The sequence below is a fragment of the Aspergillus saccharolyticus genome, assembly GCF_003184585.1.
Source record: "Aspergillus saccharolyticus JOP 1030-1 unplaced genomic scaffold BP01scaffold_25, whole genome shotgun sequence".
In the NCBI taxonomy this organism is placed as follows: Eukaryota; Fungi; Ascomycota; class Eurotiomycetes; order Eurotiales; family Aspergillaceae; genus Aspergillus; species Aspergillus saccharolyticus.
Window position 1 is genome coordinate 319,639 of NW_020290635.1, and position 13,879 is coordinate 333,517.

General features: G+C 53.2%; 8 protein-coding genes and 2 non-coding genes across 10 annotated transcripts; 4 read left to right on the forward strand and 6 right to left on the reverse strand.

Annotated features, from left to right (window-relative positions):
* Positions 1 to 87: 87 nt before the first annotated feature.
* On the reverse strand, positions 88 to 1,006 carry BP01DRAFT_300366 (uracil phosphoribosyltransferase; the record flags this gene model as incomplete). Its single annotated transcript, XM_025571986.1, has 5 exons — positions 88 to 142; positions 202 to 406; positions 472 to 572; positions 656 to 803; positions 874 to 1,006. The coding sequence occupies 5 exons, from the start codon at positions 1,004 to 1,006 to the stop codon at positions 88 to 90; spliced, it is 642 nt and encodes a 213-aa protein (XP_025429677.1).
* A 1,449-nt stretch (positions 1,007 to 2,455) lies between these two features.
* On the forward strand, positions 2,456 to 4,196 carry BP01DRAFT_300670 (Methylmalonate-semialdehyde dehydrogenase; the record flags this gene model as incomplete). The annotated part of the gene is made up of 6 exons (XM_025571998.1): positions 2,456 to 2,494; positions 2,549 to 2,719; positions 2,787 to 2,951; positions 3,012 to 3,810; positions 3,868 to 4,068; positions 4,120 to 4,196. The coding sequence occupies 6 exons, from the start codon at positions 2,456 to 2,458 to the stop codon at positions 4,194 to 4,196; spliced, it is 1,452 nt and encodes a 483-aa protein (XP_025429678.1).
* A 222-nt stretch (positions 4,197 to 4,418) lies between these two features.
* BP01DRAFT_417186 (NAD(P)-binding protein) lies at positions 4,419 to 5,634 on the forward strand. The gene is made up of 2 exons (XM_025579241.1): positions 4,419 to 4,872; positions 4,942 to 5,634. Exons 1-2 carry the CDS (start codon positions 4,521 to 4,523, stop codon positions 5,592 to 5,594), a joined length of 1,005 nt encoding a protein of 334 aa, XP_025429679.1. The 5' UTR covers positions 4,419 to 4,520; the 3' UTR covers positions 5,595 to 5,634.
* Positions 5,635 to 6,190: 556 nt separating this feature from the next.
* BP01DRAFT_384351 (uncharacterized protein) lies at positions 6,191 to 7,121 on the reverse strand (the record flags this gene model as incomplete). The annotated part of the gene is made up of 3 exons (XM_025577501.1): positions 6,191 to 6,330; positions 6,418 to 6,630; positions 6,707 to 7,121. 3 exons carry the CDS (start codon positions 7,119 to 7,121, stop codon positions 6,191 to 6,193), a joined length of 768 nt encoding a protein of 255 aa, XP_025429680.1.
* Positions 7,122 to 7,939: 818 nt separating this feature from the next.
* Positions 7,940 to 8,011, forward strand: BP01DRAFT_t219. Its single transcript has one exon. It is a non-coding gene; the product is annotated as a tRNA-Ala (tRNA).
* Positions 8,012 to 8,312: 301 nt separating this feature from the next.
* On the reverse strand, positions 8,313 to 8,385 carry BP01DRAFT_t220. Its single transcript has one exon. It is a non-coding gene; the product is annotated as a tRNA-Thr (tRNA).
* A 465-nt stretch (positions 8,386 to 8,850) lies between these two features.
* On the reverse strand, positions 8,851 to 9,272 carry BP01DRAFT_393290 (uncharacterized protein; the record flags this gene model as incomplete). The annotated part of the gene is made up of 2 exons (XM_025578223.1): positions 8,851 to 9,165; positions 9,226 to 9,272. 2 exons carry the CDS (start codon positions 9,270 to 9,272, stop codon positions 8,874 to 8,876), a joined length of 339 nt encoding a protein of 112 aa, XP_025429681.1. The 3' UTR covers positions 8,851 to 8,873.
* A 559-nt stretch (positions 9,273 to 9,831) lies between these two features.
* BP01DRAFT_384353 (uncharacterized protein) lies at positions 9,832 to 11,114 on the forward strand (the record flags this gene model as incomplete). Its single annotated transcript, XM_025577502.1, has 5 exons — positions 9,832 to 10,236; positions 10,311 to 10,512; positions 10,563 to 10,598; positions 10,810 to 10,919; positions 11,004 to 11,114. 5 exons carry the CDS (start codon positions 9,832 to 9,834, stop codon positions 11,112 to 11,114), a joined length of 864 nt encoding a protein of 287 aa, XP_025429682.1.
* A 1,293-nt stretch (positions 11,115 to 12,407) lies between these two features.
* On the reverse strand, positions 12,408 to 12,804 carry BP01DRAFT_97600 (uncharacterized protein). The gene is made up of 2 exons (XM_025580276.1): positions 12,739 to 12,804; positions 12,408 to 12,673 (listed from the first exon to the last, which is right to left on the reverse strand). The coding sequence occupies exons 1-2, from the start codon at positions 12,739 to 12,741 to the stop codon at positions 12,482 to 12,484; spliced, it is 195 nt and encodes a 64-aa protein (XP_025429683.1). The 5' UTR covers positions 12,742 to 12,804; the 3' UTR covers positions 12,408 to 12,481.
* BP01DRAFT_358421 (uncharacterized protein) lies at positions 12,739 to 13,420 on the reverse strand. The gene has a single exon (XM_025575427.1). It carries the CDS (start codon positions 13,138 to 13,140, stop codon positions 12,811 to 12,813), a length of 330 nt encoding a protein of 109 aa, XP_025429684.1. The 5' UTR covers positions 13,141 to 13,420; the 3' UTR covers positions 12,739 to 12,810.
* Positions 13,421 to 13,879: the final 459 nt, after the last annotated feature.

The following is a 13,879-nucleotide window of genomic DNA, read 5'->3' on the forward strand; positions in this document are numbered from 1 at the left end:
CAAGCACCAGGAACAAATGCAGACGACCAAACACCGAAACCATCCGACCCGACCCTCTGGACCCAGCCCCGTTAGACCTAAACATCCTCAGCACGTACCATAGTACCGATCGCCAAAGTCACCCAAGCCAGGGCTAATGTAGCTGCAATTCAAGTCAGCACTGCGGCTCTCACAATCATACCTAAACACCAGAGAACTCACTTCTGCGCCGTCAGATCAGCATCCACCGCCGCGGACACAATCTTCAACCCGGGAAACCGCCCAGTAACAACATCGAGACCCTTCTGCGATGAAACCACATTGACCAGCACGATGGACTCCTCCGGCACGCCATGCTCGGTCAGCGTCTCGACCGCCTTGATGACCGACCCTCCCGTCGCAAGCATCGGCTCGAGGAGCAAGACCACTATATAAGTTAAGACCATCAGTTGAACCCCTACACGTTCCAGGGAGAAAGGCAGAGAAACGCACCATCCTCACAAATCCTCGCCGGCAACTTCGAATAATAGATCTTGGCAATGCTCGTCTCCTCGTCGCGCTGGATGAGGAGCTTTCCGAAGCTTAGCGGTCCACTACAATATACCCCTCCCTCCCATTAGCGAGTTTTGCTCAACCCGGGAATCAAATTAGGGGGAAAGAGGGGTGGTGCGCCTACGTCCAAGTATCCCGCAAAACCTGCTCCATGCTCGCCCCAGCCCGCAGGATGCTCACCCCACACACGCCTTTCGTGAAGCGCAGACCCTTGTAGGTCGTGTCAATCGGGGTGGTAACAGTATACTCCTCTGCAGGGACATGGTTCAGAGCTGTTGATTCCGGTTAATCCCTCTGCCTGTTGTCACATTTGGGGGGAAACTGTGATTCACGTGATCATACCGGAGGAAATCAAGCGGTGCACGACTTTCTCCACCGCCGAGGAAAAGGCACGGTCGTTGGTGTTCTTGTCCCGGATGATGGTCATCAGGTTTAACAGGGAGCGGTCCTGCTCGAGGACGGTGACGCGGGCCATGGGGGTGGTGAGTGCCGAGGTGGTTCCGGTACTAGTAGGGGATTGCATAGTGGAGGCTAGAGTTTGAGATTACTGTATACTTGAGGTGCCAAGTTAAGTTGCAGGGATGAGGTTCAAGTTGGAGAGATGTGGTCAAACTTTTGAGAGAGGGAGGTGAAAAGGTGGAATGAGCAGGAAACGGAAGATGCCTCGGGGTATGGGCAATTGATCAGAGGTAATGATTGGAGATTTCAATGCTTTGTTGCGAGCAGAGAGGGGGTCAATATTGGCTGGTGGGTGCGTGGATGGAAGAAGGCGGAGAAGAAAATTCACAGAAAAGAAATGCTTGGCACACAAGGGCACGCGACACAACAGCGGGTGATAAGGCGGATCTAATCTTATCACTGTTTCTGGTAGTGATGTGGTTGTCAGAGAGAGGAGGGGGAAGGAAGAAACAGTATCGTCTGCTGTAGGTCGGCGAGATTGGAGAGCTTATAAGTCACTGCTTTGCATGACATAACATGACGCTTGAATGCGCATTCCTGTCTACTACCTTTACATGCACTTCTGGTCATAAGGCCTGAAGATCAGTTACCTGGTCACTTGACCAGAAGCTCTAGCTCTCAATACGAAGGTAAGCTATGGAACCCTCAGCTAGGCACCCGGGTCTCCTTCATTGTGAATTACGACAGTTCCTGGAGTTGCAATTCGATTACAATGGATGGTTTTGATGCCAGTACGAGCTGGGCCCCCAGAACCTGAACTTCCTAGCTCTTGGATTATCCCCAAAAAAAAGGGCAACAGCTTGCTTGATTGAAAATACTGGGGCGGTTGAAACCCTCAAAGAGATCGTCACTACAGCTAAATCAAGCAGCTATAGTAAATCCTATTAACAATCCAGTAGACTTACAGTAACCCCACCAGGCCATAAACTAATGGTAGTTAGTGTTGGTTGTGCTTATCAGCGATCCTCAAGCGGGGAAAATTATCGCTTATCGCCTTCCGCCTCGGGGGATCCCGACCTGCAAGACTGATAAGCCCTCCACATCCCCAACACACCAGATAATCAATCTATCTTCTATCTCTTTCCGACCTTACGCCTCAATCTCGCTGGAGTCGTGACGGGTTACTGCCAGATATGCCCCGCGTTGCCACCAAATCCTCTAATCGGGCTGCGAGATTCGCCCCCTTCCCATCGGGATCGCCCACCCCTAGTGATGATACCGTAGTCTCCACCTCGGATGTACGTGGATCTCCCTCTGATAAGCCGCAAGCCTGTCGCCGCACATCGATTGACAATTACACCAGGCTCGGTCGCGGAGAAGTAGCACTCGATCGACCCATATTGTTGAGGCCACGCCCCGTGGGGAAAGTTCAGATTCGGACAATGGGGGGGACGATGGCCCGCATCCCGCAGCGTCGCCGGCTCCACCAACCGTGACGCATCTGTTCATCAACAATGAGCAGGTCATGTCCAAGTCTCAGACCTGGAGCAATGTCTTGGATCCGGTGAGACGGCTTCAGAACACCGATGATGACCACGACCGCTGAACCCCATCCCAGGTCTCGCAGCGGTTACTATGTAGAGTGCCGGGAAGTACCCTCCAGGAAGTCCAGAGGGCTGTTACAGCCGCGGGGGACGCTCAACAGGCCTGGGCCGCGCTGGGATTCCAGGTGCGGCGAGAGCGACTGCTGAAGCTGGTGGATGTACTCAGGCAGATGTCGCCGGGCATTGTGAGACTCGTTCGACCAGAAACTCAGGCTAGAAAAAGAAGTTCGCAGCTGATACATGTGACTGCAGGTTACCTGCCTGTCGCGCGAGGTTGGTAAGACCTTGGCCGACGCAGATGCGGAAGTCTTTCGCGGACTGGACTGCATTCACGCGGCGTGCTCCGTCGGACCGGAAATGGCGGGAATGTTCCTTGGGGGCGATGCTACCTTGCTGCAGACGTTCTATGAGCCGGTGGTAAGTGTTACTCTCGAGCATGAGGACCTGGAGAGGATGACGCTGACACTAATACGACAGGGCGTCTGCCTCTCTATCACACCGTTCAGCTTCCCTTTCATGATTCCCCTCTGGTCTCTGCCGTATGCTCTGATCACCGGTAACACCGTCATCCTGAAACCATCCGAAAAGACACCTTCGACCTCCTCCCTGCTCGCTGAAGCCTTCGTCAAAGCTGACTTCCCGCCCGGGGTCTTCAACATCCTCCACGGGGGGCCCTCCACCGTCCAGATGCTCGTCAACCAACCATCCATCCAGGCCGTTAGCTTCGTCGGCTCAGAGCCCGCCGCGCGACAGGTCCACGATCTTGCCCGCGCTGCAGGCACGCGCATACAAGCCGAGTGCGGAGGCAAGAACCACGGAGTCATTCTGGAAGATGCCAACATGACGTCTACTCTGTTTGCCATTGCCGGCAGTGCCTTTGGCGCGGCTGGCCAACGGTGCATGGCGCTGAGCGTGGCAGTCTTTGTCGGCCGCACACGCGAATGGATCCCGAGGCTCGTTGAGCTCGCAGAATCGATGGTCGTTGGCGCTGGGCGCGACCAAGAGTCCAAGATTGGCCCGTTGATCGATGAGGCAGCCGTCAAGCGAGTCAGCGGAGTGATCCAGCGGGCGATCCAGGAGCAGGCTACGGTTCTACTGGATGGTCGACAGATTGAGGTCCCCGGATACCCGGACGGCAATTTCCTAGGCCCGACGATTCTAACTGATGTTGAGACGTACATGGAATGCTACCAGTCGGAGATTTTCGGGCCTGTGCTCATTTGCATGGAAGTGGATACCTTGGAGGAAGCCATCGAGCTGATCAATCAGAACAAGTGTAAGTCTGCTCTGCGATCCGTGTCGTTATTGGCCATGGGTTCACGGTAGCATATAGATGGCAATGCGTGTTCCATCTTCACCACCAGTGGTAAGCATGCGAATACGTTTCAGCGGGGCGTCAATGTCGGGCAGATCGGGGTCAATATTCCACTGATAGGTGCGTTTGCTAGTATTCTACTCAGTCTTCATGCTAACCAATGCATAGCTCCGTATGGTTCGGCTGTTCGAACAAGCAACAAGGACTCGTTCCTAGGAGGTAGGCATCGTAAGCATGAATTTTATGAAACCATCCGTGCTGACCTCGCAGACCGTCACGCTCCAGGAAAAACGTATTGGCCATTTTTCACGACGACTAAGACTGTCTCGTCGCGGTGGGAGCAGTAGCATCGTAGACCAGGTGGGTGGACATGCATAAATTGTGAATGAGTCAAGAAGAGAAAGAGAGAAAGAGAGAAAGATAGAAAGATAGAAAGATGGAAGAGGCTACGTGAGGCAGGGAGGGAAGGAGGGATGAAGCCAAATTGGCCCGAGGCTGAGTCAGAAAAAATGAACGATGTCATTCATTCATTCATCGATGCCCCCGCCATGCCAAGATATCCCCATCTCCTCGTATTTGACCTCACAACGACCCCCACATCCAATCTACTCCACATACACCACCGCCATATCCAACGACAAACACAATAAGACCTTCTATAAACCCTTATCATGCCTACTCTCAGCGAGGTCCGCCAGTCCAATGCCACGCTCGCCACCAACCGGCCCGAGCTCATTGCCGTCTTCGTGGGCGGCACCAGTGGCATCGGCGAAGCAACCGCCAAGCAACTGGCGCAGTCCGTCAAAAAGCCCACCATCCACATCGTGGGCCGCAGTGCCGCCTCTGGCTCGCGCATCTTAGAAGAGCTTCGCGCCGCCAACCCCGAAGGCGTCTTCCACTTCGTGCAAGCGGACGTCTCCTTGCTCCGCAATGTCGACACCGCCTGCGAGCAAATTAAGGCGAAGGAGAAATCCATCGACCTTCTCTTCCTCTCGACAGGTCATCTAACTTTGTTCAAAAACGGTAGGTAACCCCACCCCTCTTCTGACCGTCTTCAGCGGAAAAACCACAGGATACTGAACAAGCCCGCAGAAACCGAGGAAGGACTGGACAACAACCACGTCCTGCGCTACTACAGCCGCATGCGCTTCGTTCAGAACTTACTCCCCCTGCTCGAGAACTCGCAGGGCCCCGCCCGGGTCGTGTCCGTGCTCGCGGCCGGCCAGGAAGGGCACGTCGATGCCAACAACCTCGACCTCACCAAATCGTGGTCCTTCCTCAAGGCCGCTACCTACGCCGCCACGCTCAACTCGATGGCTTTTGAGCACCTGGCCGCCACCCACCCGACCGTCGGCTTCGTGCACGTCTTCCCCGGGATCGTGCGCACCCCGCTCATCAACTCCACCTTTGGCAATCTGGCCGGCCCGGTGATGAACGTGCTCTCGCGGCCGCTGTCCATGTCGCCAGAGGAGAGCGGTCAGCGTAATCTGCATATCGCGACCTCAGCCGCGTACCCGGCCGCGAGACCGAAAGATCCTTCTTATGTGGGGACGCCGTTGGGGGAGGGGTTGCGGACCGCGGCCGCGTCGACGGGCAAGGTCGGCGGGGGGTCGTACCTCCTGAACTATGATGGGCGCAACGCGGCCAAGGAAAAGTTGTTGGCCGAGTATCGCGAGCAGGGATTTCCGGGGAAGGTGTGGGAGCATACGCTGGAGACTTTCAAGCGGGTTTTACAGCGAGAGTAGGTGGGATTGTGGCGTAGTTAGTGCATCAGTTAATGTTAATCAATATCTCTTCTCATCTGATTATCGCTGTTGGGACAATTGGGATGTATCAATCTGATCACCATGCCCTACGCAAAACACACCCCCTCTGCACACCCTCAATCCCTCAACCCCAACAACTCCCTCCGCATTCCCACGATAAATCCGCTCCCTCAACTCCTCATCCATGGGATAATTATCCGAATACTCCCGATACCCAGCAACCTTTCTCAGCCGGTGCATACGGGAAATCCGACCCTACTAACCCACGTTAGCTTATCAACCCATGATCAACACCAGAACTCTCAACAAGACAGACCCAACCCTAACCATTAATCACCTTCCCCAGATCCACCATCCCCCACGCCAACCCCATCACCTCGTGTGTCCCCACAACCGCGAAATCATACCGAAACGAGCGCACCCCCTCCATCCACTCCTCGAACGTCTTCCCATACGTCCTCCCCCTGCTCCTACCCCCGCAACCGCCGCCCTGAGCACCAAAAATGGTAGGGTTCACCCCGCATGCGCCAGAATCTTGTTGGCATACCCAAAATCCCTCGTAACATTCCCCACAATCATATCCACAGCCGTCCGCGTCGTCTCGAACGGGAAATCCAGAATTCCCGAAAAGCGGGGTGGCCTAGGTAGTGATTATCCTGCCCGTAGCGCGTGAAGATGGCCTGGGGAGGTGAGGGAGAGGTAGGCTTTGCGGACGCTGTTGATTTGGAGGTGGGTTAGGGTTCGGTTGAGGGTTGGGATGAGGAGGGGTGGTAGGCACTAGGGAGTGATGGGATAAGCCTACCTTTGCGGAAGAAGTCCGGAACGAAGTGGTGGTGGGCGTCGACTTGGAGAGGGAGGGTAGTTGAATTTAACGCGGAGGGTTCTGCGCGTCGACTCAGCAGGTTGAAACTGAGGGCGCCTGTCAGGCCTGCCATGATGGTTCCTATACCCAGCATGGTGACTACGAATTGAATTGAGATAAGGGCAGAGCGGAAGAATCTGAGGTGATATAACCCTAGCAATGATGAGCGGTCTGTGCTGTGTCACCGGCGTGCAGGAAACCGTCCCTTGCATGATACTGGCTCGCTCACTCCTCTGATCACATCTCAGCTCGTAGCTTTGAGTCTTGGTGTAGAGTAGTGATACAGATGGTGATGAGGTCAATACTACCTCCCCTAGCGCTGCACTCTCTATCATCCGCCTCATGCAGATGGTTTGGAACATGGTGCGCTCCACGTCCTCCATCTTTACGATTTCTTTGGTCGAGGCGTTGTTCGTCAGCTGCCTGTCTTTGGTCTGGTGGGCGCTGCCAAAGTCCCAGTCAAGCGTCTCCTGCAAGCAATTGACTGCGGACACGGCCAGCAGCACTGACGGCTGCGCATACCAGGACTGTTCAGCCCCGTTGGACGTCACTAGGATGGCGATGTTGAAGCCGGGACAGAGGAGCACGCCCAGCAGCGACAGCCGACCCAAGTAGGGCAGTCGTTTCCATACGCCTGCTGCCATACATGCTGACGTCGAGTATAGAGTATCGAATTTTGATATGTTCTTTCGGTTCAATCCGTTCTTGAGTGCGATCTGTGGGCTTTTGGGGTGCTGTCATGCTGGGGCTGGGATCTTTACGGTGGTATGATGTGGGCCGTCCGGCGAAGGCAGACTCTTTTAAGGACTCGCCCCGCCGAAGCCATCGAGACACTTCCTTCCGACTCAGCCTCGCGCAGGAAGTTATGAGGCTTGGCTGGCGGCAGAGCGACGATCGGGACATCTCATACTGACTGCTGAGGCATGGATTGTCAGTTGTGTTTCGATTGTAAGCAGAAGGATTCTATGCCCCGCCGCGGTTGGGGTTAGGGGTTGATAAGTGTAGTGCTTATCATTTCACACATTGTATGTCCGGGTTGGGATTGCGGGGCAGATCCAGGCTATAGGTTCCTTGAATGGCTCTCAGAATAAGAGACCGCTCCAAGGATCTCTTCTAGGAGCTTCAACGCCAGGGTGAAGGCTGAAGAGGCACGCTTGGGTAGAACTTACTACAATGATGTAGGCCATAACCTGCGAGATATAAATGCCGGGAACGAACAGAACAGGTTCTTTGGGTAATACCTGAGAATGAGCATTTATCATGAATTTGAATGAACTCATTGAGTCTTATGCTGATAGTGACTACTACCAGACCATTCACTCATTCACAATAGAAGTACAGAGTACTCAATAACAGAAGGGTCCTTAGGGCTAGAAGTGAATAAGTATTGTACGTGCGGGAGGAATGCGATGCGGTAAGGTATTGATCATATTACATTCTTTGGAGCCGGTTTTCAACAGTTGGGGCTGTGGTTTAGTGGTATAATATTCCCTTAGCATGGGAGAGGTCCGGGGTTCGATTCCCCGCAGCTCCAATTTTTTGTACATTTTTGCTTGTGCACAAGTCCATACACGCAAGTGGGTCTGAGCTGTGCCTGTATCAGATTTGCCATTGGTTCGTAGAGTACTCCTGCATCCGCAAGCGCCGCTGTCTCACCGATTGGAGCTCTTGCTGAGGAACAACAAACATCTGGCCTGTTCGAAAGTGTTAACCAGTAACATGCAAATTGTACTCTGGCATGACGCCACACTTATCCAGGCGTCTTCGCTATAAAAAGTTGAGGTATTGCATTAGTAGATCACAGATATGCAAGCACCAAGTTCAAAAAGCGAATATGCTCACACTCGGACTCGAACCGAGGATCTCAGCATTACTAGTGCTGCGCTTTACCATCTAAGCCATGCGAGCTGTTGATGTCAGAAGCTCATCTTCTTGCATTTATGACCTTGCGTGCCACTATCCTTCGCGCAATATCATCCTGGATATCTCATTTTGGCATATGTATGAGGGAGACTTTCTCCAACCATATTCATGCGAAACATCTGGAAGATATTGGTTGTAGTCACTGGTAGCTAAGGAGCAAGTGTTGTATGTCAAGACTATCTGTGACTCATTCTTCCTCATCATCTCTTCATACATAGTTAGTCTTGTAGGATTATTTACACGTCTGGATGATTTCCTGTATTGTTAGCCTGTATGTAAGCTATGTAAAGGTAATTATAATCATTATCTTTATTTTCTCTAAGAATCTAATTTTTTTCATATGTATTACAGATCCAGTCCACTAGTATATGACCATCACCGTATGGTAGGACGAAGGCAGTCGAAATGGGTAAAATAACAGGTATAAAATAAGACAATCTCAGATTGGCTCGCAACTTTCATATCACACAGACCTAATTCCCCTGGTTCTCGAGAGCCACTGCTGTGTCCGAAGGAGCGCTGTCGAGGATGTCTGTGTATACCAGCACATGTCTATTGAGGGTCTGTGGATCCGCTATGATCTGAGCAACATACTTGCCAATATCGCAGAGATCGGTCAAGGCGAATTTGACACCGCCATTCCCCACAATCTGGTGGTCAATGTAGATCGAGTGCGCATGGTGAGACCGCCCCGACGGAACCTTGGGAACCCAGAGTTGATCATAGCACTCCACGTCCGATGATGGTGTATTAAAGACGAGCCCGCTGGGTTGCGCCAAGAATTTCCCTTTTTCGCATTTCCGACATCATTATTGTGTCCGTCACCTTTGGAGGTATGGATTAGGGCGCCACTCAGCGGTATATTCAGTCATACCTTGTCCTTGATATCGGTGACGCCCTTGGGCGCCGATCCTACCCACTCAGAGGGGACGAAACGCTTCACGCCGGCTGCTTTGGCGGCTTAAATCCAAGCTATTTAAAGATGTTGAAGATAGAGTTGCTCCCATGTAATGCCGGAGATTTAGGGTTTTGATTTCCTTTAGTAACTTCGCCAGCTTCTCCCGCGGGCCATCCAGGTTATACCCGACGATTTTGACGCCCTTTCCTTCGATTTTCGTTCGGACGAGATCATTCTACACCAGGGCAAGCCGAAGTGACTCATTTTGACCCAACTGGAATCATGTTCAATCATCAGATAGCTCTGCCAGAGACACTGGGAGACCTGGCCTACTATTTCCCCCTGGTTTTGCGATGACCCGCTTGAAGACGTCATCATATACGAAGACTCCATTTACTTCACTCTTAGAGGATGACAGCAAATATACGACGTGCAATACGCTCGATAGAGTCCGGTGGGCAATACCACCGCATTTGTCCGAGATAACAATATGGTCACCTGGATGGATGGGGTTAGCACCGCAGTCACTACTGATGGCGGTCCTGATATGTTCCACGGTGTATAGGACTGGGTCTATGAGGCGGAAATACTCGGAGACCGGTTCGCACTGTGGTTTTCTGCCCGATGGGGAGTATCTCTCCTTCCTACGCCTTAAGGAGACGGGGGTGCCCACATACACTGTGCCATACTACATGGATAATCAAGCGATCGCGCCGCCGTATCCGGTCGAGATGCCGATACGATACCCGCAAGTATCGCAGATCAATCCCACGGTTCAGGTGAAGGTCCTCCATGTGTCCGAAAAGCAAGCTCTAACAGTCCCAATCGAGTCGTTTGACGTGGATGATTTGGTTGTTGGTGAAGTCTCCTGGCTCACTGATACTCACACTACGCTGGCTATTAAGACATTCGAACGGGTCCAGGATCGCCAGGCAGTTGTAGCTCTTGGCACCACGACTTGACAAGCAGAGACAGTCTTCGAGAGAGACGGCACTGATGAATGGATCGACAGCCCTCTTATATCGGAGCAATTGACCACGGCTCCGCTCGATACTCCCTCGACAGGATGGTCTCATTTGTGACTTTTCCATTGTCCGGTGGCGAGCGAATTGCTCTTACTAATGGTGGCTCTGCTGGTTGGAGACAGGAAATGTCGCCGGAAAAGATGCAGGTGCAGTGGTTCACGGACTCGGATCATAATATCAATTATCATGGTACGGGTCAGGCACAGATTGGGAGCCAAGACGAAGCTGAGCTGAGGTAGTGGAGATCTATCAATCCCTAGAAATGGGCTCCGAGGGTCAGTCATCAATGCAATCGGGCACAGTCGCACCCAATCACCATGCAATATTCCAAGGCAAACCAGAATGACTGCCAGCCTGATTAGTCAAGAATGGCTGTGAGAAACCCTTAGGTATTCAAGCAGTACTACTCCGTCGTAGTGAGATGCAAGTCCTGTTTACTATTCTTCTTCTTCCCATCCACCTCAACGAGTTCTTGTGGAAGTATAGAACACCAAAATGGCGAACCTCATCCTCCTCCCTCCCTCTCCACCAAATCCATCAGCTTCCAGCCCAGCCGCGCCACTATCTTGCGCGAAATCCCCGCCATCATCCACCACGTAAGTTCTGTGTCTTGCGGGTCTGGTTTTACTGCATCAAGAGAACGAAGTCACTATTTCCAAGACAAAATGATTTTAATAAAGCCCGGTCCCCACACCCTAACCATCTACGGCCTCGACCCCGCCACGGACTTGGACTCGATCCGCATCGAGGGGGCATCGGGCGCTGCTTGTGTGACCGATTTTCCAGACTGAGGTGGTAGGGAGTCGGCTCTTATTTGCGACGAGACACAAAGGTGAGAGTGGGGATGCAAGTGACAGTAGTGACGCTTTAAGCGAGGAGGATAGATGAGGATAAGGATGAGGATGAAGCCAGACGAGCTACGGGGACCTCGGACAGAGCTTCTCGCTGCGAAGGAGAGGGTAGCGCTGGCGAAGATCAGAAGGGATGTCGCGGGAAGTCGGATTGAGATTCTGAAGGGGCAGAGACAGGGGTTGGTTTGGAATCAGTCGGTAGGGTTTGGGACTAGATAGGGCGCAGCAGGGAGAGGTGTGGAAGGTCGGGGAGTTTATTGACTTTTCCATGCTAGAGGGCAGGAAGAAGGAGAGAAGCATTATCGAGCTGGTCGGGAGGTGGGGGCGGCGGAGAAGGAGGTGGAAAGGATTGAGATGAGAGTGTATGTACAAGGAGAAGAGGAAGAGAGAGGCGGCACGGGAGAAAGAGATACAGAGGCGCAGGCAGAGAAGATGCAACTCCCCAGCAACCACCAGCCCCGTCAGGAGAACAGCAACAGACTTCATTCGGCGCATTGGGTAACACTGCTGCTGCAACTGCTGCTCTTCTGCAACAGGGCGGTGGTCTTTTCGGCAGTAACACGCCCTCCACGCAGTCCGGGGGCCTCTTTGGTAGTGCAATGACTTCCCCCAATGAGCCTCAATCTGGTGTGTTTGGACAAGCTACAAGTGGAGGTTTGTTCGGAGGCTGGCGACCGCCGCAGCCTCAACCCGCAGGCCCAATGGGCACCGTGACAACACCCATGCCATTTGCTCTGCCTGCTGCTCGACCCTCCCTTTTCGCACCACCAGCATCACCACGACCACAACAGAGACCAGCTACTCAGTCTGAGGAGCTGGACAACAACGTCGACCGACATACACGAACATTACCATCATCAACCACCACCACCACGGCAGACACCCAACACCCAGGTCCCTTCCAACAGGACTATGGCCTCACCACAAACCTAGGATCTTCCCGGCCGTCGCACCCTACCCCCATCCCTCGTGGCCCGTCGCCCTGTCATGCACGATCGTCCCCAAGCACTGCGCCGCAGCGTTCCTGCAGGCTGAGATCCATAACTCATCAACGGTGCGGGGGGTGACGGGCAGCGGGGGTCTTTTCTCCCAGAAGGATTAGGCGGCGGTGTTCCGGCGAACGTACCGGGTCAAGAACACGAGGAGCATGCCGTCGAGGTGGCGGTCGTAATCAGGTGCCCGTTAGTGAGGATGAGCGGCTGAAGGTGCAGATTCTGGAGCCGAAGGGGCTGGCTCAGGAAGGAGATGAGGTGCGACAAGTCGCCCAGGTCAAAGAGGGAACTGTGCGATTGAAAAAGCTGGGGAGATCAAGTGGGTGATTCCGTTGGAGGCCGGGATGGAGGTGCAATTGTTGCTGGAGTATGAGGCGAGGGGCCGGTGGGGAGTGAGGTTGATGAGTTATGAAGAAGCGCCAGCCGCATTCGAGCGCATTTTGTGCGAGTGTAACCACCCCGGGGCGTGAATACGGTAGCTTCAGCTACCAGTCCACAAGCAGTCTGCTTCGTTCGGAGTTAGCTATTTGAACTGTCTTTAGAAGCATTAATCAAAGCATGGAGTCACAAACCATACAAACGACACAATGAATCAGAGCCTTCCTAGTAAATCCAACTGGCGAATCCCATAATTCAAAACCCAGTTACCACTCCCAACTCCCGGGCATCTTTCCCTTCCCTGTCGCTTCTTCGCCTGCTGCTTGATCTCTCTTGTCTTGAGACCCTTCTCCGTCCTCCTGAGCAGCCTCTCCCCACCTCTCCCGCCAGACCGCCAGCTCCTCCCGCCAGAGATCCTGCACGCACGGATCACACGAACTTCCACAGCACTCGCCCAGTCCCGGCGGGGGCGGAGGGTCGTTGTAGTCGCGTTCCGCCGCGCGGAGGAGCTGCTTGGCGCGTGTCCCGGAGAGGTGTTTCCGGGCTCTAATGACTGCCGGGGTTTCTTGGGGGGTGTAGGCGGCCTGAGGAGACATTGTTGTGGTCTTCTATCTTCCAAAAGGGATTTTCTTCAAGATTCAAGATCGATTGGCAGAGCTACAGTGGTGATCTGTTTGATCGTTGCTACACAATGATGAATAAATATAGACAGTGCATGATTCACGAGGTGGGTTTGCCGGTATGGATGGAGTACGGAAGGGAAGTGTCGGAGGGCTCATCGGGTGGGAACGGGTGAAGGTTCTATGCTTATGAGACATGGAAAATAAATATTCACTGGGAGCCAACTTATAACTAGATGATATGAGATATCTATGCCTACTGGGATAAAGCTGGTTGAGGAAGTAGCAAGCAGCGATGGATGCATAGATTGTTGTAGTAGACTTGAAGACTTGCAAGCTGCTAGACAATCGTCTTGTCTTTCCGCACAACCGCCATACCTTCTCTACGTGGGTGTGCCCGAGGTCCAACCTTCACCCGCTGGCCCGGCCAAATCAATGCCTCAGGACAAAGCAATCACCTTGGAACCGTACGGTTACCAGCTTTTCGTTACCTCGTACAGGAACAATACAGGCTTGTCTCCTCAGCAACTCTCCGACCTTTCCAGCCACTGCCCACCAAGACACCTACCTCTCTCTCATGGTCTCATCCATCCTCTATGATGCGACGAAACCAACCCGACCGCAAGTATCGTTTCTCCATCCAACTCGACCCCGTAACGGATCATCGTTGAGGTGTTTCATAATCATCACCGCTCCCATCATCACTCCCCCTCCC